This window comes from Myxocyprinus asiaticus, chromosome 44 (assembly GCF_019703515.2).
Source record: "Myxocyprinus asiaticus isolate MX2 ecotype Aquarium Trade chromosome 44, UBuf_Myxa_2, whole genome shotgun sequence".
In the NCBI taxonomy this organism is placed as follows: domain Eukaryota; kingdom Metazoa; phylum Chordata; class Actinopteri; order Cypriniformes; family Catostomidae; genus Myxocyprinus; species Myxocyprinus asiaticus.
In genome coordinates, this window is record NC_059387.1 from 23,995,638 (window position 1) to 24,021,506 (window position 25,869).

The following is a 25,869-nucleotide window of genomic DNA, read 5'->3' on the forward strand; positions in this document are numbered from 1 at the left end:
GGCTATATACAGGACTGTACGTAAAATGAAATAAATATATGCTTTTTTAACTGGCTAATTATTTATTTACTTATTTATTATTCATTACACTGGCAAAACTGCACATATTGTTCATAATGAATGCTCAGGATATGATACAGCTTTTATTTTTATTTCAATATCTCAGGGTTCTGCAACTTCAAAGCAGCTGATCCATTGATTCATGCACCATCTCATGTGTCATTTTAAAGTGCTGAATTCCAGTATCAACCCATCACCCTCTGTATAATCTAAAATGTGATCAACATCCCAAGATTTGCTATAGATAGATAGATAGATGACAGTTAGAATAGAGCAATGGAACAATCAATAGTTTGACTGTTACAGGCACAAACTTGCATCTTTCAAAATATTTGTTCCTTGTTGGTCCTCATGAACCAATCCAGTGCATCAGAAGTTTTTTTCACAACAGCATCATACTACATGCCATTGAGACCACCAAACATCAGTACAAACACTGGGAATCAAAAGAACCGAGCTCACATGCAAAGCTCACCAGTCTTTTTTCCCCACCAGGTAAGCAAATTGACCTATGATTTATCATAGCATGTGCATGTCTTTTTACTCATTATACTGTACAGAGTTGCTATTGCACTTTTCTGCATAGAGCTGTTTGCAGTGATGTTATATACTTCATAGATAACAAAACAATACAGAAAAAGCCCATGAAGAATTAAAAGCACAATGCTATGTCAACACAAGGGAGTGGTGTACTTTTAATTCCCTTTTTACACAATAAATTGCATTTGACATACAGGCTTTTTTGTGTACATCCCCATAACTTTGAACAGCAGCTGACTAATAATACAATGATGCCAGTATAACAGTGCTATAATGGAATAATATCACACTTTACATCTGTACTAAATATTAATATCCACATTCAGACTACAAAGCTTGGATTGCTTAGACAATGCAGAGAAGTCATGGCTTTACACAATATACTGTTTGCAAACTGCGGCCATAGAATACAGCACAATGAGCAGACGCCGCACATAACGCCTTGTTTGCTGGTCATTTATGCAACCCAAAATAAAACAAATTACACAATTGAGCTGCTACAATTGTCACGGTGTATCACTCATCAGTGCTACAGGTGTATAACAAAAAGACCACTAAGACTTGTTTGGTGATACTACAGTGAAATCGTGTGAAATATTATATCTATAAGGAGCAGGCAAAACTTTATTTTTTGTGTGGGGAATCAACTGTCAGGGTGTCCCTTCTTGGCTATTCACACATGGTTTAATATTCAGTGTTTGTTCTCCAGTTCTGATCTCTCATGAAGAAGCTTTATTGAGCAAGGACTGTCAGCTTCAATCCATCATTTCAGTCCAGCCTGATGCTTCAAAAGTATCTAAAAAAAGAGAGGACAAATTACAAAACAAGATCAGATTTCAGTGGATTTGAACCCACATATGGCGGTACTACAAACAACTAAATGGATTGAGTAGGACGCATACACCAAAAAAGTAATAATAATCATAATCACCTCATACTGTAATTAGATGTTGAGTTTGTCTGAGGTTGGTCTAAGACTCTGAAAAAGTGATGAGTCAATAGCAGCGCTGCTGCAATCCTGGATCAGGTTCTTGTTGCAGTCACCAAATGCTGGAGCAGTTGATACTTTGGGATGTGAGACCTGCCCGGTCAGTCCCAGGATATCACCCAAAGCAACAGAACTCATGCTGTTCTGTGAGATCTCGCTGACAGGGGAATATTCTGAAACAGGGAGGAGCTCATCTCTGGAGACTGGGCTGCAAGGGAAAGTATTTCGGTCCATTTTAGGGCATTTTGCCAATGCGGGAAGCATGCTAATTAGCTTCTACCCATTATAATCTTAGCATTTGACATATGTCTGTAATTTAATATAACAATTAAGATCGCATGACATTGTTGGAGACTAGCCTGACATCCATGGACTGGACTCCATCAGAGAGATCATCTGCCCCACTGTTCTTTGCCTCCAGTGGCTCAAGGAATGTGACTGGAGAATTAGACGTTGCCTTTGGTGGACTGTTGTTCTGTGTGCTAACTGTAGTGCAAGATAAACAATTTCTTTTAAAGCACAAAAAACAGCACATGTTCTATGTGGGGTGTGAGAGACCCCAAAGCCATTTTAATAGCTGTGCAACTGTTTTTAACATTGAATGTTGATACTATGTGACTTCTCAATCTTAGGAGAACTGATTACAAACAAAAATTGTACTTTATAACATGCTTCAACCATCCTCCATAAAAATGGTTAATTTACTCTTTTGGGGGGTCTCAGAGACACCTGATATAAAACATGAAAAAAAAGAAGCTAAGACTGTCTGAAGGGTGGAATACATTCCTGATGGTTTATTATTTTTCTACAATGTGTTTCTGCTGCTGTCAAATTGATCCCAAACAGATAAATGTTCCTAGAATAGATACCTGTGAAATTTCTGAAAAGGGCATGCCTAATTTGTGGTATAACAGAACAATAAAGGGTCAATAATATCTGCCTATTGTGCTTTAAGTCAAAAGGAATTATTAAAATAATTTAAAGGAAAACTAAGACATTAATTTTGAAATTGCTATTGTTATTTTTACACATACCTCACTGGTGTCTCTGGGACCCAAAACATAAAAACAGTAAAGTCAATATCAAAAGAACTAAACTCTTAAAGGTGCACTCAGTCATTTTTTCCCCATTAAAAAAGTTTTGCTCCTAAATAAATGAATTGTAATTTTAAATCATGTGTATAAAATCATGAGCACTCACATGAAATGAGGACTCTAGTCATATCAGTAAACCTTCTAAAAGCTGTTTTATTCTATATGGGGCAGGGGCGCCCTCATGGGGGCTGCCATTTTAGAATCACATGACCAGCTGAATACTACTCACTTAATCTCAGTAACTGTCTTGTTATTGGACACTTTCACTCTTGGATTAAATTAATCATGGCTGATTGTGAATAGTGAATTTCTACACTGGCATCTGTAACTGAAAACTATTGATTTTGAATAATGCTGCATCCACGCCACTAGGTGTCACTTAGTCTAGTCCAAGATGACATGAACAAAAAGTTGCTGAGTGCACCTTTAAATATTCAAGAATCATTTTAAAGCTATTTTACAAGATTATCAAAATTCTATCTTGTTGTTGAAGATACACTGATTTCAGTTCATAATAATGCCACATGATGGCGCTCTTTCATTAGTACATAATACAGATTTTTCCTCATGCTGAGTCACTCAGCCATTCAACAACAAGAAACAGATCAATGAATGTGTTTGTGTGAATTACACAGACTGATGCTTTTACACAGTGAAATTAAAATGTTAAGTGTTGGTACATTTAAGATATGCCCACTGTAGAACTGCATTGTGATAAGAGTCAAATCATTAGTCAATACCTCCAGTTTCCAAGGGAGACGGTGAGACGGACTGGGAAACAGATATGGGGGATGGGGCTTCCATCTGTGCTTCCTCTTTCTACCCAAACAAAATTATTAGATACAGTTGGTAAATCATTGTCATTTGATAATATAACCGCTCTGTATGTAGGTTTGAATGAAACAGACTGTTTAGATTTTACCTTTGATTCTCCATCCGGCTTTCTTGTCCTTTTCATTATCTCCTCAATACGCTGGCAAAATCACAGATGCAAACAACAATATTCAATTAAAAGCCATGAACGAACTGCAAGGAAGAAATTGATCAGTCATCTAGTCAGGAAGTAAATGCTCAAAAAAAAAAAGGAAAAAGAAACTGAATAGTGATAAATGACAAGAGTGCTTGATGAAGTCAGTCAAAAAGGAAAAAGTCATTTTTTAAAATTGTTTTTATTATTTTGTTTATTTTTTGGAATAATGTGCACCTGTGAATCGTGCACAATAAGACCATGCACATGCAGTATATTAAGAAATTAAACAGTGCAATTTTGATTTCATGCTGACTTCTATTGGTCATTTTCCATGTAAAATTCTTGTAATTAAGAAATAAATCTGCATGGAATAGTAGTCCTTACAGATGGCCACTCCATAACTGCAACTCACTTATAATGCACTTTACATTACATAGTCATTTAAATAGCATCCATTGAATTAGCTATTTATTGCATGCTTCTAACTGTAAACAAAGAGAAAAACCTTCTTCCTTTGCAGTCTTTCTTGCTCCTCCTGAATTTTCAGAAGCTCTATCTCCTGTCTCTTCCGTTCGGCTTCCCTATGAACCCTCTGCAGTGCTTCCTCTCTCTGCCAGATAGCATAACACACCACATATCCATTCATTTCGCACACGTATCTGTACAATTATTCACAGCTATAGAAGGACAGATTGGTGCTGCACATGTTCGGGTAGGTGGATGAGGTGAATGAGTGTGCCAAATGTGTTTTGATGAGTCAGTCTTATTTCTGTACGTCTAGTTTTGTCCTTTTTGTTTTCATGTAATCATTTACTTGTCTATATGTTGTTTTAGTGCTTTTTTGTTTGTTTGTGACCACATTAACTTGTCTGGCATATTTTTTATTATTATTATTTAAACTTGGAAATAAACTAAAGTTTAAGGATTTTAAAGCATTTATAACAAAGAAATGTTATGATGTAAAATGAATAATACATATTTAAGATTCCACACTCTTTCTAGGTCACTAATCAAACAAGTACATTTGTGACAATGACCATGTTATATACGCCATGTTTGAAGCACACAAGATGCTCTTTGGAACATTCTCAAATCAGGCAAAATTAAAGCGGAATACTAAGAAATTCTGAAATTAGTGTACATTTTTCAATTCAACTTTTCAATTATTATGCTGCTAATATAATCTGTAGTGAAAATCTTTGTATTAAATCATTAAAGAATGCAAAATAGAAGCATTTTCACAAGTGGTCTCAGACTATTGGACCCTACTGGATCTATGGGTTTCTGAGGGTCCTTCTTTAGATAAAATCAAATTCATAAATAATAAACCCCTGACCTGTTTATCCAGCTCATCCTGGAGCTCTTTCCAACGTTGCTCCTTATGTTGACTGTCCCCCTGCTCTCTCTGACAGCGTTCCTCCTCTTGTTTCTGTCTTTTTTCCTCTGCTTGCCTAGCTGCCTGCTCCTGCCGCTGTCTTTCTTCCTCTTGCTGTCTCTGGAGCTCCTCAGCCCTGAGCCTAAGTGTCATGGAGAAGATGATTATATAATATGTTGTGATCTATACAAGTAAACACATCATTGTGACACATAGACCCTAAAGACACACACGTGTACCTCTCCTCTTCTTGGCGTTGCTTTTCCTCCTGCTCCTTCTGTACTCTAGCCAGGCGTCGTCTTTCTGCCAGCAGCCTGGAGGCCTCCTCAGCATCAGTGGTACCCGCTTTCCCGGTGGGAGTCACTGGAGACTCTAATACACACAGATGGAGTGAAGAAAGTAGCAACTTAGTCCTTGTCACATTATTGGAAGCCCATTTGGCACAGATTATAATACTTATCATATTTAAAGATGCAACGTGTCATTTCTGTGACATTAGTGGCACCAAATGCAATTGCAAAAATCATAACTCTTTCAGAAACAGGCTTCCCAAACATTTGTCTGACATTGGTCATACAAACAGGTACAGTAGTCCCACCCCAAACCATTGATTGTGCCACTTAAACAAACAGACCAATGTTTAAACAAGTCACAGTGTTTAAATTAAGAATTTCTTTCAAATGTATTTTAAATTATATAAATCAATTAAATTCACATGCATTACATTTAAAAATAATATTTATTATTTAATAATTTATTTAATAATTATTTCACTCTCACATCTGAAAGTGAAAGTTAAAGTGAGATTTAGAGTAAAAAAGGACTTAAATATTGTTCTGTTTCTCACCCACACCTTTCATATCGCTTCTGAAGGTAAGGATTTAACCACTGGAGTCTTATGGATTACTTCTATGTTTCCTTTATGTGATTTTTGGAGCTATAAAGGTCTGATCACCATTCACTTGCATTGTATGGACCTACAGAGCTGAGATATTCTTCTAAAAAAAAAAATCTGTTCTGCTGAAGAAAGAAAGTCACACACATCTGGGATGGCATGAGGGTGAGTAAATATTGAAAGAATTTTCTTTTTTGTGTGAACCATCCCTTTAACATAAATAAATCAAACAAAGCAGGTTTAATGTTCAAAACATTTTTTTATAAGATATTACCTAAATTGTGTCCAAATTCCTTGCTTGTGGATTTAGGGATTCTCTCTGTTCTGGATGTCTTTTTCTCCAGAGTGCTGTAGCCTTTACTCTCCTCCCCTCCCCACCTCTTGCTCTCTGTGCTGGGCGTGGTGGCTCTGTGCCTCATTGGCGATGGGGCGTATTGCCCTGGGGAGGCTGGGGACATTACAGGGCTCTTACAGGACCTTGATCTGAATAACAAGTATAAAAGTCAGTAGTATCAACCTAAAAAGAGCTTCACTTTCTCAAAGGATGTATGAACAGAAACCTAGCAATCGTCATTAGTTTGAGAATATCACCTTTTGGGAGTGCTAGGGTTTTTGTGGTTGGATGAACTTCGGGTGGGTGTTGTTGGTGACTCAAGTTTTTTCATAGACGGGTCGAGTAAGGTTTGGGCGATGCTCTTGTCTGATTTCTCAGTCTAAGTACCAAAAGCAGAGACCAGAATCAGTGTCATGATACAGTATGTTACTGTGTCATTCCTATGAGCTATAAATCCATCACTGGAACTGGACACGCACAGATCGGAGCAGTGTAGTTGCTAGGAGACCAGCTCCTCTGATGGCTGTGTCCCTTCCGTGCTGTGCTCTAAATATAAAGGTCTGAGCTACAGTATGTGACAAAATTACTATTGACAAAAATGTTTATCACATCTATGCAGATCAGACCTGAGGGGTCTTCGGGGTTGTGGCTGCTCCTCTGGAGTCATCCAGTGGTCCACAGAATGATGCACTAACCTTCTTCCGATCGACTTTACTAGGAGGAGCTCTGTAAGGAGACCTATGAGGGCTGGAGGAGGCTATTCGGGAACAAAGACAAGACACTGAGGTTCCAGAGGTCAAAGGAAGACAAAGGAATAAAAAGGGCGGGGCAAAAAATAGAACTCAATTAAATAATGAGCTTAATACAAACACACTTGCCTCTCTCTGTCATGTTGGGCAATGTAGCGGCAGAGGAGGACAGATGTCTGCTAAGGGAAGAGTCTGGAGACTCGGGTGGAACCATAAAATTTTGGACTGCAGTAAAATATATAATGAGAGGATGCAGGGAGAAAGAAAACAAAGGCACAAGTGATCATCAGACAAGATTGTAATGATACTGATTCACCCACAGACGTGCAGTTAAAGGGACAGTTCACCCAAAAATGAAAATTCTCTCATCATTTATTCACCTTCATGTTGTTCCAAACCTGTATGACATTCTTTTTTCCATGGAACACAAAATGAGAGAATGTTAGAGACTGAATGCCTCAGTCACCATTTACTTTCACTAAATAGAAAAAAGATGCAATGAAAATGAATGGTGACTCAGGCTAACATTCTGCTTAGCATCTCCTTTTGTGTTCCACAGCAGACTGAAAGTCACAGGGGTTTAAAACAACATGAGTGATTAAATGATAACATAATTTTTAATTTTTGGGCAAAATTGCCCTTTACTTTTGAGGAAAAATGCCAGAGGCTTGTTTTTCTGATATAATTAACACTCACTTGGGTATTAATATTTGCAACGATCAAAGACTTTTATGGAGGGCTCTGAATTTTTATGAAGCAGCAGGCACTTAGTTCATATGAAGCAGATCTGTCTACACAGATGAGAGTTTGTGCTGTTTGTGTGTATGGAAGTAGGTGTGTGTTTGAATGTCTGCTAAAACTGCTTGTGTGACTTGCAGGAGAGTTTTCTAAGCTGGGATGTGGGCCTGCATCTCAATTCAGATAATAGATGAGACCCCAATGCATTCTTTCAGGAGGTGTAATGCAGATCCAGGCAGATTCTGATTACAGATCCTCGACTTCGCATGCAGACTCCTTAGTAGGCAGGGGAGAATATGACTAGAGAGAATATGAATAGACTCCCTAGCTGATGCATTGAGACTGTATGTCCTAGCATGGGTTCAAATTCTGCCTTAAAGTGCTATCGAAATGATTCTACTTCCCAGTCCTGAGGTCATAATTAGGAGTATGTCACATTCAAGCGCTTTGTTTACAGAGAGAATAGGAAACATGGAAAGTGCCAGGTTGATTCTTGCACATTTTGCACACTCTCATTTTGACACCATACTATTGGCTATGTTAAAGGAATATTCTGGGTTCAATACAAGTTAAGCTCAATCAAAGCATTTGTGGCATAATGTTGATTAGCACAAAAAATTATTTAGACTTGTCTCTCCTTTTCTTTGAAAAAAAAAAAAAAAGCAAAAATCTGGGTTACAGTGAGACACTTACAATGGAAGTGAATGGGGCCAATTTTTTGAGGTTTTAAAGGCAGAAATGAGAAGCTTATAATTTTATAAAAGCACTTACTTTAATTCTTCTGTTAAAACTCATGTATTATTTGAGCTGTAAAGTTGTTTAAATTTTAATATTTACCATCATTTTAGGGTTTGTTGACATTACATCGTCATAGCAATGAAGCTGTAAAATTGGCTATAACTTAATAGAGAAAAGGTTAGTAAGTGATTTTATCACTCTAAAATCATGTTTACATGCATATTGTTTATGTCTTGTGGCTATACTTTTGAAAAAGTGAGTATTTTAACCTTCAAAAATTGGCCCTCATTCACTTCCATTTCAAGTGCCTCACTGCAACCCAGATTTATACATTTTTGTGCTAATCAATATTATGCCAAAAATGCTGTCGATTGAGCTTGACTTGTATTGAACCCGGAATATTCCTTTAATGGAATAAATGGAACATGTTAATCATGATAATGGAATTTTGGTCAAATACATGCTATTTTCTATGTGTAAAAACTGCACAATAGGCTATGCGATTAAACAGCTAGCGATAACAAGGTAGGTGCATTTAGAAAAACGAATAAAACCTATAATTCACTAGAGAAACCATGCTCTTCTCTGCCATGTTGAAAGTTTATGTCAATTATCTTTGAGTTTCCCAGTAGGAAACGACAATTCCGACAGCACGTGAAGGCAGCATAAAAAAAAAAAAATCTCAAAAACACGAACACTAAAAAGAAACCAGACGTTTACATTGTCTGAAGAAATTGTCATTTTGCAACAATTCTAAACCCATAGTTGTGATTGAAATAGGGTTGCTAAAGTGTTCTGAGTGTGTATAGCTCATTGCTTTAGTATGTGGTTACTAGGGTGTTCTAGGTGGTTGCTTACTGCCCCAAGTCAAAGAGTCTACCCCAAGTCTCTCTGATATTTCTCGTCCCTAGATATGGCTCAAATCCCTCCATCACTGTAAATATATGGATCTTTTTCATGTGTTTTATGGGCTGCCATGTTTTTGAAAAATCCTTAACCCTAAGTATGAACAACAGCAATAGTAATGATGTTTGCCTTGGCTTATCAAGGAAAAGGAAAACAAAGGGGTAGAAAACATATTAGAAAGGACAAATGTACAGTACATCTCAAATCCAATGCACAAGGACAATGTACAATCTCATGCACATACAAGAAGGGGGTGACACATAAAGCAGCAGGAAGTCAGTACCGTTCCTGGATTTTCTGGCAGTAGGGTGAGCAGCAGGGTCATTGGCTAAGGATGCAGAAGCAGGAGGAGAGGGCGGGGCAATCTTAGGATCACCTGTGCAGCAGGTGATGCAAAGCAGAGAAAGGATGAGGTGAATGAGCTCAGCGCAGAGTATTTCACAAGATCACAGTATATAGTACTAAATATGCTACAAAATATAAGAAGTCACTTCAGAACCTAGTGTCCCTGTGAAATACTGATATACTTTGTCAGCAGTTTTCTGCTGATGGAGTCTGATTTCTGCATTATTTCCAGCAGGAATATAAAAAAAAATATAAAAAAAAAAAAGAGAGTATAATTTTACTTTATAAAGCAGGATGTAATATGAACCACTGCAGGATGAAATAACCCAGAGCACAGCATGCAGCCAATGATTCTGATCATATCAGTATATCAAATAGCCTAATGTTCTCCAAGGGCGACCATAAACTGAGACTCAATATTACGCTCTAACCCACAAAGCAAAACAGACATTATATACATGTTTTCCTAAGATACTATATATATCATCAATCTGCTCTGATAAATGTCTTAGGGCTACCTCTCTGCTCTTGGTCACTGTAAATAATTGATATAGTTATGAATGCACCACAGACTCTGGGTGGTGCTTTTGTCTCGTAAGCAACAATGTTTTTCTGCTCAAACACAGTCTGTTTAACTAAGCCCCATATCTGCTGCTTAAGAGGAGTGTTATAGAATTGTATATTAAAATGTTCAGATAAATGGACTGTATTTGAGTTCTAATCTGGCAGAGACAGAACCCAAAGATCTCAGCTACGCAGTATTAATTTGCCCTGTGTAGGCACAGTGACAGCACAGTTTATAATGTTTGTTCTCCAGCCAAAATAGCCCAAATTGGCCGGCAGAGTTAGCAGAGCTATTGCACGGAGGATTTATGGTGCCTCTGGGTATCTGATACTGATCAGTGGCTATCAGTACTAACCTTGAGACTCAGCCTCCCTGCGGCTGGAGCGACTCCTTGAGCTCACTCCAGCCAGCCAGATATCAGCAACAGAATGACGCCTCCGTGACAATGCAGCTACCTCATAAAACAGCTGCATCTAATACAGCCTGATTTACATCCTGTATCATCCCTGCCCCACCACTACTGTATTTGTCAATATCCCAGTTCTTTTTAAAGGGATAGTTCACCCCAAAATGAAAATGTTCTAATCATTTATCTGCATGTTAGGCATAATGTTAGCCTGTTAGTCACCATTCACTTTCATTGCATGAAACATAAAAGCAATGAAAGTGAACGGTGACGGTGGCATACACCCCGCCTGAAATCTCCTTTTGTGTTCAGCAGAGAAAAGAAAACCATACGGAACAACATGAGGTAAGTAAAAAATAACAAAATTGTATTTTTTGTCTGAACTATCCCTTTAAAACAAAAAGGCTGCAGTGCAGTTTCCACACCCTGTTTTTCGATCTCTTCATCTAATTCCCCTCTCTCGTCTTCCCACGGCTCTAAGAGTTTACACAAGGGAGCCTCCATACCCTCCCAGTCACACTCACCCTCACAGACTCCGGGAGGTCCACCCCAAGTCCAGCGTTTAGGCCTCTGGTCCACCTGGAGGTTGCGTTCCATGGTGCGTCGCATCAAGGCCTCCAACCGCTCCTGTTCATTGCGTTCCAAAACAGGAAAAAAAAGAGACTCTCTGACAGAGCTGTCGCTACGGCGCCGTTCGGATGGGGATGAGGCTGGCTGCTCCATGGCGACCACCTCTCCTATCCGTCTCTGACTCTCTCTCTCTCTCTGTTTGTCTTCCTTCCTCCCCGTATGCACGCAAAATAAAATGACGAGGGCCTTGCCTTCTGTGTCTGCCTCTCTCGCCCTCACCCTCCCTTGCACTCAGTGACTCTTCCTCTCTCTCTCTATCTCTCTCTCTCCCAGGTGACTGTGTGTCTAAGAGAGCGTATTGCCAGACAGAAAAGAGAGCAGCCACACTTAACTCCACCCACACCCTCCCCCCTCATTGGCTGACACAAATGGGTGAGCACACACAGAGTGAGTATTATAATGACACAGGTTGCATCACTGATATCAGGAAGCCGCTCTGCATTTCTTTGAATTTCTTTTATCTCCTCACTCTCTCCATCCACCTCTCTCCATTCTCTCCTTTTTCCCCGTTTAACTCCTCCTCTAGCCATTATAGCTCTGTTTCTTACTCTGACTTTTTCATCTTGATTGATTCTGAATAAACTGACTTAACCCTTAAATTCCCAGAGCATTGATATTTACACATGAAAATTATGCAGTGCAGCTTGTCAGAATGCACAAACACAAGAGAGTCAAAATCACAAAATATAACCAAAACTCCAAGCAATAAAAGCAGAACAGTGAAATGGCAGTCATTATAGAGCACAACAGTCCCCATCCACTTTTTCAGCCATCTTGATTCCAGAACAATTTTTTTCCCCCATTCAATTTTTTCCACTGGGATTTCATAAAATCATTCATTAAAGAGTTCTAAGCCATTAACCGCAGAGCGCAGAGGTGAATCACAACATTACAAATTTTGATTTGAAGCAAAAAAGTATATGAATATCAGACAAAACGACAAATGTACAAGACTGTACTAACGTTTTCATGAGCACAATCGAATTATAATTGATTTAAAGTTGTTGATTATAAATATATTAAGTATTTGTTTGCTGCAATTCACTGATTGGTGGATCTTTCTCTGTAGGATCATGGGTAGTGTTGTTGTTCACCACAAATTTAGCTATTAAAAGCACTTTTATAAAAATAAATATGAAATAATGCAGACGGCTTTAACAGAAGCATATACCATTGATTAACATCTTTGGAGTTCATGGTAGTCTGTCTTTAAAGGTTTATATGTTATCATTAAAAATAAATTCTCCTTATGGAAAAAAGATTATGGGATTTTTACTTCTGGAACCAGACATTTGTGCACTACCACACTCTCTGCAATACTTGATTCTGATTGGCCAATCATGCCACTCTAATATTTGTTTACAATGATCACTTAACTGTATAACTGGTCATTGTCCCAGGTAATGATTTCCAACATAGCTGTGCTAGTTTCATGTCTCTTGTTTCACTCTGTTTCTTTTTTTCTCACATAATAAAATAATTTAGACATGAGAATTATTTGGTAAGTAGCCGCGTAATAAGCACGATAATATACACATTAGCAGGTCACTATAACAAAATAAACCCCTTCAGGATGATACAAGACCCCTCTTAAGTCCTCTCATATAACCTCCTCCAATAACGAATTATTTTTCTATTTGATACATCTAATGAAAAAAACTAAAATGATGAATGCTTTCATAGCTATGAGCGTATAATCCATCATAAAACTAGGTGGCTCACACTGCACATTGTCTGCAGGTGGATAAAAGGAGGGCGGGCTACCGATACAGATTTGATACCTTTGCAGATGCAGAGGAGGCAGAGTTAAATTAAAAACAAGTGCTGGCCAAGAACACAGTCATCTGAGGTAAGGCAATCCACAAGACAGAGCACTACAATGCAGTCTGAATCAAGAACATGGCAGTTTCAGAAACAGCAGTACCATACCCCACACACAATGATCCAATAGCTAACTGCAGATTCTCTCATCTAGTAAGCATTGTATTGACGTGATACAGTATTTTGCATATGAGTTTCCTGTTGGCTTCTCAATACACCCTTACTATAACACACTGCATTTATCAAGGGTACTTTGATTTGTTCATATCTGTTAAGAATGCATATCGGGAACATTGAGGTCATTTGAGCATCCCAGAGAGTCATTACAGCATTGGAATGGGGGTAGCCAGATTTCTCTCCCCTGCTAAGGCAAAGCACAATGTCACAAAAGCTGGGAACTTTGGGAGGCTAAATTACAGATGAGTGAAGAAAATGTGTGGAAATGGCCAAGTAAATATGTCAACATGTATGGTGTCCCCTAGTATGATTTCAGCAACACTATTAGGACATCTTGAGCCAATATACTGTAAGTAGTGATTGTCCTCCTTGTTTTCAGTCTCTGCAAAATCCAAACATATGCCTTTGCTTGGGCCTTTTTGATGACCTTTTTTTCAGCCTACTATGCAGCCAATGGTTTGGTCCCCATTATCTACACCTAATCACACATCTAGTGTACTAGCTTTTCCAAATGTCAAACCCTCAATAGTGGAATAACTTCCAACAAATAACAAGCTACATTTTGTCCAAAGCTTAAGACTGATCTTGTTCAAATGTATCTTGATAAAACAAATAGGAAATATAAGCACTGATCATACAGTATCTACTCACCAAACTCAATATCATTTTTCTCCTTATTAACTTGGCCTTTACCATCTTTGCCTCATCTTAGCACTGGATTTGCATATTTTGCCTCCATGTAGTAAAGCAATTGTCACAAGGTAAACACACTTAGCAGTAGTCACAGGAGTAAACAATATGCATGTTAACATGATTTTAGTGTGAAAAAATCCCTTTCTAACCTTTTCTGTGCAAAGTTATAGCCAATTTTACAACTTCGTTGCCATGACAATGTAGTATCAACATCAAATGTAAAACCCTAAAACGACTGTAACACTGATGATTTAAACAACTTTACAGCTCAAATTATACATGAGTTTTGACAGAAGAATTCATGTAAGTGCTTTTATAAAATTATAAGCTTCACATTTCTGCCTTTAAACCCTCCAAAAAAATTGGCCCCATTCACTTCCATTGTAAGCGCTTCAATGCAACCTCAATTTTTGCTTTTTTTTTAAAGAAAAGGAGGGATGAGTTGAAATTAATTTTCGTGGTAATCAATATTATGCCACAAATGCTGTAGATTGGGCTTAACTTGTATTGAACCCGGAATATTCCTTTAAAATTTTCTTAGAATAACGTGTACTGATGAATCGTTGTATTAAGAAAGTAAATAGCAATTTAATTTCATGTTGACTTAAAAGGGATAGTTCACCCAAAAATGAAAGTTCTCTCATTATCACTTACCCTGATGTCACCCCAGATGTGAATGACTATCTTTCTTCAGCAGAACACAAATGAAGATTTTTAGAAGAAGATAGAGCTTTGTCAGGTCCTTATAATGCAAGTAAACGGGTGCCAGCACTTTGACGATCCAAAAGTCACATTTGGGCAGCATAAAAGTAATCCACACGACTCCAGTCGATCAGTGAATGTCTTTTGAAGAGAATTGATAGGTTTATGTAAGAAACAAGTCGATAATTAAAACGTTTTTAACTTTAAATCAGCGCTTCCATTCAGGGCTCTAATGCTGTTTGAAATGAACTAACCTCGCGTGACGTTCGTTCTTCTGTTATAAATAAGCATCGCTTCCGAATTCTCACGTGAACTCGCCGTCGCGCTTACGTCAAAAGACAGCTACGTGATGCGTCAACTGCTGCAGGAAGTGCTTTTTAAAAGATAATAACGTTTCAATAATCTATTTGTTTTTTACACAAACGGATCGATTTGCTTCAGAAGACATTCATTGATTGACTGGAGTCTAAATGTGACTTTTGGACTGTCAAAGTGCTTGCACCCGTTTACTTGCATTATAAAGACCTGACAGAGCTCTATTTTCTTCTAAAAATCTTTATTTGTGTTCTGCTGAAGAAAGACAGTCATACACATCTGGGATGGCATCAGGGTAAGTGAATAATGAGAGGATTTTCATTTTTGGGTGAACTATTCCTTTAAAAAAAAATTAAAAATACGCACACACACTTTTGACCTGTACTATCACTGGATACCCCAAAGAAATTAAAGTTTGGCTGTGACCACTGACCTTTTCCTCCTCGATGCGTTGCCTCCTTTTCTCTTCCACAGCTGAACGACGGAGCATCTCCTTCTGCCGCTGCTCATCCATACGCCTCCCTCGTTCCTCCACCGAGCGTTCATACTGCTGCTGTGCACGCTGTTCTTTCTCCCAAAGAGCTCGCTCCCGCACAGCTAGAGAGAGTGGGGGATGTATATGGATAACTCTATAGATTGCCCTGATACAGAAAAGGCCAAGCCTCTCCCTACCTGCTGACAATACTGATTTGTTTGTGCTAAGCACAGTATTATTAGAAGTCTTGCAGCAACACGCAAAAGCAAAAGTTTTCAGTTAAAGATGCCAGTTTAGAAATGCACACTTTGCAGTCAGCCATGATTGATTTATTTTGTGAAAGTGTCCCATTATAGGGAGGTCTGCAAGCTAAATTGAGTAGTTTTCAGCTAGTCATGTGATCTCAAGATTGTGGCCCCCATGAGTCAGCCAGGCTCCATGTTAAAGGAAACAGCTTTTAATAGGCCACTGATATGACTGGATTCTTCATCTCATGAGAGTGTACATGATCTTAAACATAGTTTTCAAAATAACTATTAATTTCTTTAGGGGTACACATTTTTTAATGAAGAAAAAAATACTGGGTGCATGTTTAAAAGAACTGTTCACCCAAAAATGAAAATTCTCTCATCATTTACTCACCCTTATGCCATGCCAGATGTGTTTTGACTTTCTTTCATCTGCTGAACTCAAATGAAGATTTTTAGAAGAATCTACAAGTTCTGTAGGTCCATACAATGCAAGTGAATGGGTGTCAAAATTTTGAAGCTCCAAAAATCACATAAATCAGCATTGAAGTAATCCACAAGACTCCAGCAGTTAAATCCATGACTTCAAAAGTGATATGATAGGTGTGGATGAGAAAAAGATAAATATTTAAGTCTTTTTTACTATAAATTCTCCTCCCTGCTCAAGTCAATCTCGGCTTTAACTTTAACTTTCACTTTCACATTCTTCTTCTTGTGTTTTTGGTGATTCACATTCTTCATGCATATCGCCACCTACTGGGCAGGGAGAAAAAAAGGACTTAAGTATTAATCTGTTTCTCACCCACACTTACCATATCACTTCTGAAGATATGGATTAAAACACTGGAGTCATATGGATTACTTCTATGATGCCTTAACGTGCTTTTTGGAGTGTCAACATTTTTGCATCCATTCACTTGCATTGTATGGACCTACAGAGCTGAAATATACTTCTAAAAATCATAAATTGTGTTCTGCAGAAGAAAGAAAGTCATACACATCTGAGATGGCATGAGGGAGATTAAATGATGAGAGAATTTTCATTTTTGGGTAAACTAACACTTTAACAAATGCAAAATTGAAGCTTACCTTGGCTCCTGTCTCTCTCCTCTCTCTTTTCTTTGGCTAGTCGAATTCTGTCCTTTTTTGAACTGCCATCTTTGCATGAGAAAGGGAATTATATGTTAAAAGCACTTTAATAAGCAGGGAACACTCCTGTTTGACCCAAATATTCAAGACTGGGCAGCTCAGTGGTAAAAGACGCTGGCTACCACCACTGGAGTTGGCTAGTTCGAATCCCAGGGTGTGCTGAGTGACTCCAGCCAGGTCTCCTAGGGAGGGTAGAGTCGCATGGGGTAACATCCTCGTGGCCGCTATAATGTGGTTTGTTCTCGGTGGGGCGCGTGGTGAGTTGAGCGCGGATGCCGCGGTGGATGGCTTGAAGCCTCCACACGCGCTATGTCTCCGTGGCAACGCGCTCAACAAGCCACGTAATAAGATGTGCGGGTTGATGGTCTCAGACTCGGAGGCAACTGGGATTCGTCCTCCGCCACCCGGACTGAGGCGAATCACTACACGACCACGAGGACTTAAAAGCGCACTGGGAATTGGGCATTCCAAATTGGGTGAAAAAGGGGAAAAATCCACACAAATAAAAAAAATAAAAAAACTGGGCGGGACCAAATGTAAAAATGTAGGAAACGGTCATTGGAAAAACCCATATTGATCAACCACTATTCTGAATATCAGGTCTATAGCCCTGTCACAAGCACTACAAACACAGGACGGGATGAAATCTTCGGTTTTACTGGTGTAATGGTATGCAAATAAATGCAAAGTTAAAATGCTTGAGAGGAACACAAACAGAGAAGAGATTTTCCATGATTCACAGTAGAGCCTGTGCCACAGTGTCAGGGCTCTTTAAAGCTACATTTAACATGCCTTTGCTTCATCTTTTAAAGAAAACACAATATGTATAGACAGTTTGTTTGGCAAAATCATTATAAAGGTTTTTGGAATCATGTGGCATGCAAATATAGGTGGTAAGAAGCATGCTTGAAAATGAAAGACTCAAATCAAACAAAGGCTATATTAATTCAAAGCTAAAAAAAAACCAAAAAAACATCCTTATGTAAAAGTATACAGAAATGCATCATTAGATCAGAAAAATGCAACAATTTTGAATAAACATTTAAATGTAATAATGTATATACTTGTACATTCTGCATCATTACGTATGTATGATGCACTCATCGTTAATGCATCATAATGAAGAGTAATTATTTTTACATGAAGATGATTTCAATATCTCAATAGTTAGATTTTAAATGTCACTATGTATTTTTTAAACGAACAGTTGATTTTGCTGTACAGTCTAAAGAGTGGACATATACGTTAATAGCTGGCATCAGTACATCTGTTTGTCAGTGCTGAAATTGCTTGGCATTTAGATAAGCAGCTTTTGAAGAATGTCATGAAATAATGTAGCAAGACTACAATTTCCCTTTCAAATATACTGACTTGGAGGAATACTTCACCTGCACAGGTCAATCTTGTGTTACCCACCCTCTTACCTCAGCAGCCCATTTCCATGCCAGCGGATCAATATGCTCGCCTTTTCCCATTTTCCAGTGATTTCTGGGTGATATTCTGGATTTACCATTAAAAAAAAAAAAAAAAAAAAAAAAAAAAGAAAAGAAAGCCAAAACATACCTGACGGGTTTTCCACGATCGTAGCCATTTTCAGTCTCTATGGGGTTTATTCCACAAATCACTGTACAGATGACATTCCGACTCCACAATAAACTCCTCAGTTAATTATCAGACACTGTCCGTGTATAAAATTCAAAACGTGACGGAGAAACAAAACGGTGCAGAATTGATTAATCCGAACCTCTTGGATGTATTCTGCCAGTCAGATACCAATTGTGAAGGCAGAAGAACCACAAGAGCGCAAGGTTCTAATAAATTATAACACGCTCGACCAATCGCTACTTGAGAGGCACGCGCGCGCAAGCAATGCACCCAAGAGCAAAGCATTACGTCATAGTGTATACAGAGCTATATGTGGAAGGCTGAACAGCTGCGCATGAGGAAAAATATCATTTTTTCCCCCCTCGGAGACGTTCAGTTATATTGGTGGTGCCTAGAAATACATTGTCTATTTCATTGATCAGCAAGGGAATTTCTGTGTAATTTCTTCATTTGCATAACACTGACAGTATGACCAATGTGTTACTATTAACCAGTCAACCAAAGCACTGTGATTATATTATTTATAACTGGCACTGCGGAGATCACAATACTGAGCAAAATATGCAAATAACTGCCTGGATTATTGAATGCTCAGGTGCATGCACAATTTGCAGTGATTCAACCCATCAATATAATTTATCTGAATATACTAAAATGCAATATAATATAAAATATAAGGAAACTGGCTGTTTCCAAGTATTTCAGTGCTTATGCTGTGGACAGTTTTAACCACAAACCAAAGATAACATGTGCCTCTTAATTAGTTAACATCTGAGCATAGACACACGTGCTGTACCCTTGTTTTGTTTTTTTTCCACTGTAACACACGTGATGGTAGAATGAAACATGCAGTGACTAACAGCACTCAAGCCTATGGCTAGACGCACTCACACTTGGTATCCGATGTAGCACAAATAATTCGAGATAAAGACAATAAAATTGATACACTTAAAGATACATTTAGTATTATGAGATCACTCTGTTCATTATAAAATTATTGGAGGTAAAACAAACATGAGTTTTTCCCCTCTAAGCTTTTTAAACTAGTCATCCAAAACATAGGACAGAAAAATACATTACTGGTCATTTATGTGTGCAGATTCTGGTTAATGCATTCATTATGTAATAAATAAGACTACTTTTTGAAAATGACTGAAGATAAAATGGCTTAAAATACAAATCTTTGGGATTTTGAATGTTGTTCAACTTTATTTCAAAATCACAGGTTTTCTGATCAAAAGCATAAGACAAAAAAAGGCAATCAATAGCTCCATCAAAACAATATACCAAAGATTAAAAAATTATAACCAACAGCTGCTATTCTCATTCAAAAGGACTTAATCAGCAAGAATACTACCCATTAGCTCTCATAATTCTTGCATGAAAGTGCCTATTTACATACAAAAATACTACCTCTTCCTTGTTATTTGCTTTGTGAGCTATAATTTTAGAAAGTAAAAAATACAATTTCTGCCAACATATGCTGAGCTTTTCTAGTTTTGTGTCAAGCTACTATATGAAGTTGTAACCATGTAATTGTCAAATAACATACTTATTTTTCATAAATTCAGCAGCCCTGTAGAAATGAGTATTCGTTTATCATTTGAAGTAGACAAAAATACAAGAGTAGGATGGATATTTAAAAAAAAGATCACTAAAAAAGTGGAAAAGAAGCCAACCAGAGACAGGCTTTCAGAATTATAAATGCATTGCCCAATGCACTGTTGTGTAATCAGTAAATAATAAAACATTCAAAAAAGAGATGCATTTTAGAGGTATCAAATTTTCCCATAGAGTTCAACTCTACAGACTTTTTTAACATTTCTTTTAGGATACAGAATGCTAGACCAAACATAAAACTGGTTATCTTTTTATTGCGAATCCCAGAGATTCTGTATTTGTAACTAAATTCCACTTGATGTGAAATCAATATAAATACATTAAAAGATAACAAAATGGATTGCAGGTGACAATGCAGTCATGTGGTTAGTCACAGAAACCTAAAACTTGAGACTGTTCATATTGTTGGAGGGGCTTGCGAACATACTGTCTCTGCAGGATGAGAAATGTTTATTTCCCAGCTTCATCTTCTTAGATCTGGAGAGGAGATGGAGCGTTGTCATGACAACAGGTATCACCACAATATTTGCACAGATATACTACATGAAGATGCACCAGTAACTTAAAGGGATAGTTCACCCAAAAATGAAAATTCTCATCATTTACTCACCCTCATGCCTTCCCAGATGTGTATGACTTTCTTTCTTCAGCTGAACACAAAGATTTTTTAAATAATATTTCAGCTTTGTAGGTCCATACAATGCAAATGGATGGTGATCAGCACTTTAAAGCTCCAAAAAGCACAGACAGTTGTAGTAAAAGCAATCCATAAGACTCCAGTGGTTAAATGAACATCTTCTAAAGGGATACGATCGATCTGGGTGAGAAACAGATCAATATTTAAGTCCTTTTCACTATAATTGTTTACTTCCGGTCTCTCTCCTATGCCTGTCCACAACAGGATTGGTTCCCTCCACCTCTTGCATGATGTAAGCGTGCTGGCATGTTCAAATGAAAGCAAAACCAATGTAGCTTGTGAAACAAATCGAGCTGCACTTCTGGTTGAATCACTTCAGTTCTCGCCTGAACATGCCAACATGGTTAATTCACACAAGAGGCGGAGGGAACCAGATCCCGTTGTGGACAGGCATCGGAGAGAGACTGGAAGTAAATAATTATAGTGAAAAGGACTTAGATATTGATCTGTTTCTCACCCAGATCGATCGTATCCCTTTAGAAGATGTTCATTTAACCACTGGAGTCTTATGGATTGCTTTTACTACAACTGTCTGTGCTTTTTGGAGCTTTAAAGTGCTGATCATCATCCACTTGCATTGTATGGACCTACAGAGCTGAAATATTATTTTAAAAATCTTCGTTTGTGTTCTGCAGAAGAAAGAAAGTCACACACATCTGGGATGGCATGAGGATGAGTAAATGAGAACATTTTCATTTTTGGGTGAACTATTCCTTTAACTCATATCATTGCTTCAATGTAACAGAACAGATGTACTTGTTTTATACTATTGTACTTGTATTGTGCTCACTTGCTGCATTTTCTTGCAGTTTTAATAAAAATTATACTCAATTATCTTGAGTATAGGGCTGAAATGATTAACCGACATTATTGACAACGTCGACAATAAAAAACTGTCGACAAAAATTATTTGTCGAATAGTCGTTTGATCTTATTTAACGTAACATGAGATCATATGAAACTCTGATGACACGCGAGAGCAGCACCGCAGCTCGCGCCTGACTGAGGAGAGGAAGAAAACACAGCTCACAGTCCAAACGCACTCCAAACCTTACAAACAGCTTAAGGTGATGTAGATTGCAAAGTATGAGGGAATTATAAAGCAAAAATACAAAATAAGTAAATACAGAAGCACTCTCGTTGTGAAATACAGCGGAGCCGGAGTTGCCGTTCCACTGAAGCAAAACTTGCGTGTCGAGCGTCTTTAAAGGAAACACCTCTCCATTATATCTTTAATACATCCTTTATTAAAGTTCAAATAATAAGGAAGCAGGTCATGTAAATAACTACAAACTCCAAAACTAGGATTTCTCTGTGCGGTCATAGCCGCTTATGAGTTGCGAGAAGTGTCCTGATCTAAAGGGGAGAGATTGAGGCACACTCTGCCACGGGGACGCTCATCCCTCGAGCACTCGCACTTAATGCAGCTAGTTTATAACGTGATGGCTTGCAACTTTTTGAATCATAATATATGCATCACTGTGCATTTCTTATCATGAAGAAAATTGGCAATACGCAGCTTTATATAAAAAAAAAAATGATTCCCAATGCGCTAAGTCCTCATGATGGTGTAGTGACTCGCCTCAATCCAGGTGGCGGAGGACGAACCTCAGTTGCCTCCGCGTCGGAGACCGTCAATCCGCGCATCTTATCACGTGGCTTGGTGAGCGAGTTACCGGTGAGACGTAGCGCATGTTGAGGCTTCACGCTATTCTCCGTGGCATCCACACACAACTCACCACGCACCTCATCAAGAGCGAGAACCACATTATAGTGACCACGAGGAGGTTAGCCCATGTGACTCTACCCTCCCTAGCAACCGGGCAAATTTGGTTGCTTAGGAGACCTGGCAGGAATCACTCAGCACGCCCTGGATTCGAACTCGTGACTCCAGGGGTGGTAGTCAGCGTCTTTACTCGCTGAGCTACCCAGGCCACACGCGGATTTATTAATAAGAGAGTTCGTTTTTTTTGTGAGTTAAAGATGGATTGATGAGAACAGAAAGGTGAGAGAGGGTAGTCTTCACCCCATTATACATTGCAACAAAATAAGTTTTTGATTTGTTTCCAAAAATAATATCTAAAACTCATTTAAATCATACATTTACTTTAGCAGCTATACTGCAGAAGAAAAAAAATGTCATCTGAGAATGTTGAATTTAATATTAAAAATAATTTTAAAATATCTAAAAATCCTTTAAAAAAGATGCATTCACAAAAGAATAACTTAAGAATTTGCTTCTTAAGTAAATACATCTTGTTTTAAGGATTTATTTAGACAATTTTAAATGTAAAACAAGACAAAACTCTTGATAACAATAGGATTTTTTGCAGTGATTTTGTTCACTGAATTAAACTTAAAACAATTTTTTTCCTTTAATTCAGTGAATGTCATTTAGAGGTATTTTTAAAAGATGATTTTGTCCTCTTTATGGTTAGCAAGCACGTTTAATATAACCTTTTAAGTCAGGGCACATGCTGAATAGTCAGTTAAGAGCTAATGATTAATCGTCACAATAATCGCAGAACAGTCGAACAAACGTTCTAATTAGATTAGTCGATTATCAAAATAATCGTTAGTTGCAGCCCTACTTGAGTACTTACATCATCTATGTCCTCATCATCATCACCAATGTCATCAAACTGAATCTCATCATCATCACCAGGTCCAAAGGTATCAGTCTCGTTGATTTTGGCTGCAAGGTACCAACATCAAGAATTTAAAATGACATTACACTGAATACACTAGAACAAAAAAAACCAGCATCTTGCAAATTAACAACTTTCTTGCATGAAGAACTGTTTAGTACAGGTTATAATTTCCAGATTAAGATCAAATATACTCACCGTGTTCTGGAAGCTCTCCATAGGCTTTCAGACTCCGAGCTTCATCAGCATTATACTTCAAAATGACGTCAGCTTTATTATCCTAGATGTTAAGAGATAAATGTCAGAGACTTACTCCTAAAAGCCATCAAAGAGGTATGTATAGTTTAAGAATATGCCTTCTTATTTTCAGAACAAAAATTAAGGTTTTACGTGATCAAATACAGTATATTCAGTTTCAGCCCAAAGTATACTTGAATAGGAACTTTGTGGACATAAACAACCATTTTATAATTTAGTAGGAAATATTTAACAAACCTGGTAATCCCTTAATCCAATGAGTATAATGTCTGACGTGTTGATCCAAACCTAAAATTACAAAGAGACAAAAAAGTGTCAAGACAACAATGGGGCAAACAAATGTCCACATTGTTAAAGAACAATAAAACATTTCATTATAGTCCCCGTTTGTATCAAATTTCAGGATGGTATTCCGTCCTATGCAGATTAACACATTCAGGTAAGGTAAATTATGCAGTCCTCAAACATAACATTACCTAATTAGTTTTATTAGAGGATATTGACTGATTGGCCTAAACCCCAAGCGTTAGAACCCAGCTAATTCACAAAGTGATGAGAAAATGCTGAATCTGCACTCAGCCTCAAGCTTCACGCTTCACAGACTGGAGCTGTAAATTGCACCTTTTTCCGGAGCTTTCCTCGAATGTGACAAAGCCGCTTGACTCCATCAAAGCACAAGGCTTCCAACCTCCCATTTCCCAACATCTTGATGACCTGAGCATATTCTAAATGACAGAAGACACATTATCAACAAATGACAAAACTAAAAGCTAATGATTTGAGTTAAAGGAAGTACCCTACATCATGAAGGTTTAATATATGGAAGGGTATTGTAATGTACCTTGTCCATCCTCTTTGAACACCAGCTCCCTTTTCTCTGATTCATTCTCATTCTTACCACGTCGCCGATTCTTTCCTCCTTTACCTGGACACAGATATAGAAAACTGGGTAATTAACCATAATACAAGTTCTCATGGGGTTAATCATGAACCAATGACTACGGCAGAAAAACATGATGCAAAAACTTTCTCTAAACCTCTAAAATCAAAAATGATAACCGGCCTGAAAAAACTGGACTACCAGCCACAAAACCAAATCATGTGCCTGCCTTTTGCTGGTTTTACTTGTGAATAAACCTGTCATAAGAAATGTTGCCTAATTTCCGAGCAAAGTACAAGCATCCAACAGAGCATGATACACCTAATGATTGTGGAAATATAAGACATGGATGACGTTTAATCGTCATAATATCTATGGCTACAATTTAGCTAACGTGAACATTTTTAACTTTCTTTTTAACAGCTACAGATCACTGCCTATCACTTTAAACCCCTAAATGTGCCATTACAAAATTGTAACTGCGTAACACACAGTAACGGACAACATCCCTTTCTATACCTTGACAACGTGTTATATTTTATACTTAAGTTTTATATATATATATATATATATATATATATATATATATATATATATATATATATATAACAGATGAATCTGTCGAAAGGGTGACGAAGATCTTTATAAATGAGCCGCCACACTTTGTTTGCTAAATTTGGGCCTAATGTCCCACACAATTGCCATTAGAGAGCTCATTACCTTTGTTTTTCGGCATATCCTGTATACAAAGTCGTTTGTTCTCGTATAATGATCAGAAACGACAGTAATAATGATTATTTTTCTTCTTAAACGTGCAGCTGTGGGAATCAATGCCGCTAAAGAGAAAAGCCGAGAATGGCGCATGCGCAGACGCAGAGCGCTTTATTCAACAGCACAAAACTTTATTCACAACCTGAACCAGATCAAGATCTGACAGGAAATGCTCATTTTTATTATTTTATTTTTATTTTTTTTATAACAGAATAAAATAAAGCTAAATATATATTTTTCATAATTTTATTATAATCTAATGGTATATAAATAAAATGTGGATTAATTAACCCTTATAATTAGAAATAATAAAATCGAGTATATTCTGATATGTTTTGATGTTTCGTTTTTCACATGAGTTGATGCAGCAAATATAGAACAGAATTAATTATTTCCACGCTGATAGGTGTGTGTGCATGCATATGAGACGCTGATAATTCACCATTGTTGCACAGAAAATCACCGTGATATAGTAGT

At 37.7% G+C, this 25,869-nt stretch overlaps 2 protein-coding genes across 3 annotated transcripts; both read right to left on the reverse strand.

Moving 5' to 3' along the window:
* Positions 1–132: 132 nt before the first annotated feature.
* LOC127434346 (MAP7 domain-containing protein 2-like) lies at positions 133–18,749 on the reverse strand. 2 transcript variants are annotated; one of them, XM_051687009.1, is made up of 17 exons: positions 18,477–18,749; positions 16,854–16,922; positions 15,475–15,638; positions 11,228–11,330; positions 9,671–9,763; positions 7,135–7,230; positions 6,883–7,013; positions 6,514–6,635; positions 6,197–6,405; positions 5,267–5,399; positions 4,989–5,169; positions 4,158–4,262; positions 3,605–3,655; positions 3,423–3,501; positions 1,948–2,074; positions 1,532–1,796; positions 133–1,396 (listed from the first exon to the last, which is right to left on the reverse strand). In XM_051687009.1, exons 1-16 carry the CDS (start codon positions 18,502–18,504, stop codon positions 1,544–1,546), a joined length of 1,944 nt encoding a protein of 647 aa, XP_051542969.1. In that variant the 5' UTR covers positions 18,505–18,749; the 3' UTR covers positions 133–1,396; positions 1,532–1,543. The 2 variants fall into 2 exon arrangements, with proteins under 2 accessions (XP_051542969.1, XP_051542970.1); XM_051687010.1 differs by lacking the exon at positions 9,671–9,763.
* A 951-nt stretch (positions 18,750–19,700) lies between these two features.
* On the reverse strand, positions 19,701–25,503 carry LOC127434368 (eukaryotic translation initiation factor 1A, Y-chromosomal). Its single transcript, XM_051687057.1, has 7 exons — positions 25,342–25,503; positions 24,583–24,666; positions 24,363–24,466; positions 23,979–24,029; positions 23,682–23,763; positions 23,439–23,530; positions 19,701–20,615 (listed from the first exon to the last, which is right to left on the reverse strand). Exons 1-7 carry the CDS (start codon positions 25,355–25,357, stop codon positions 20,610–20,612), a joined length of 435 nt encoding a protein of 144 aa, XP_051543017.1. The 5' UTR covers positions 25,358–25,503; the 3' UTR covers positions 19,701–20,609.
* Between the last annotated feature and the right edge of the window lie 366 nt (positions 25,504–25,869).

Excerpts from the sequence above, each read along its gene's own strand:
- LOC127434368 (XM_051687057.1), bottom strand. Across the intron at positions 24,030-24,362 it reads GAGGAAAGCTCCGGAAAAAG|GTTTGGATCAACACGTCAGA; the intron begins GTGCAATTTACA and ends TTGTAATTTTAG. Across the intron at positions 23,531-23,681 it reads TGGAGAGCTTCCAGAACACG|CCAAAATCAACGAGACTGAT; the intron begins GTGAGTATATTT and ends GGTACCTTGCAG.
- LOC127434346 (XM_051687009.1), bottom strand. The coding sequence starts at position 18,504 with ATGGCTACGATCGTGGAAAACCCGTCAG. Across the intron at positions 16,923-18,476 it reads GATCGTGGAAAACCCGTCAG|ATGGCAGTTCAAAAAAGGAC; the intron begins GTATGTTTTGGC and ends TCTCATGCAAAG. Across the intron at positions 9,764-11,227 it reads ACCTCCCGGAGTCTGTGAGG|GTGATCCTAAGATTGCCCCG; the intron begins GTGAGTGTGACT and ends CCTGCTGCACAG.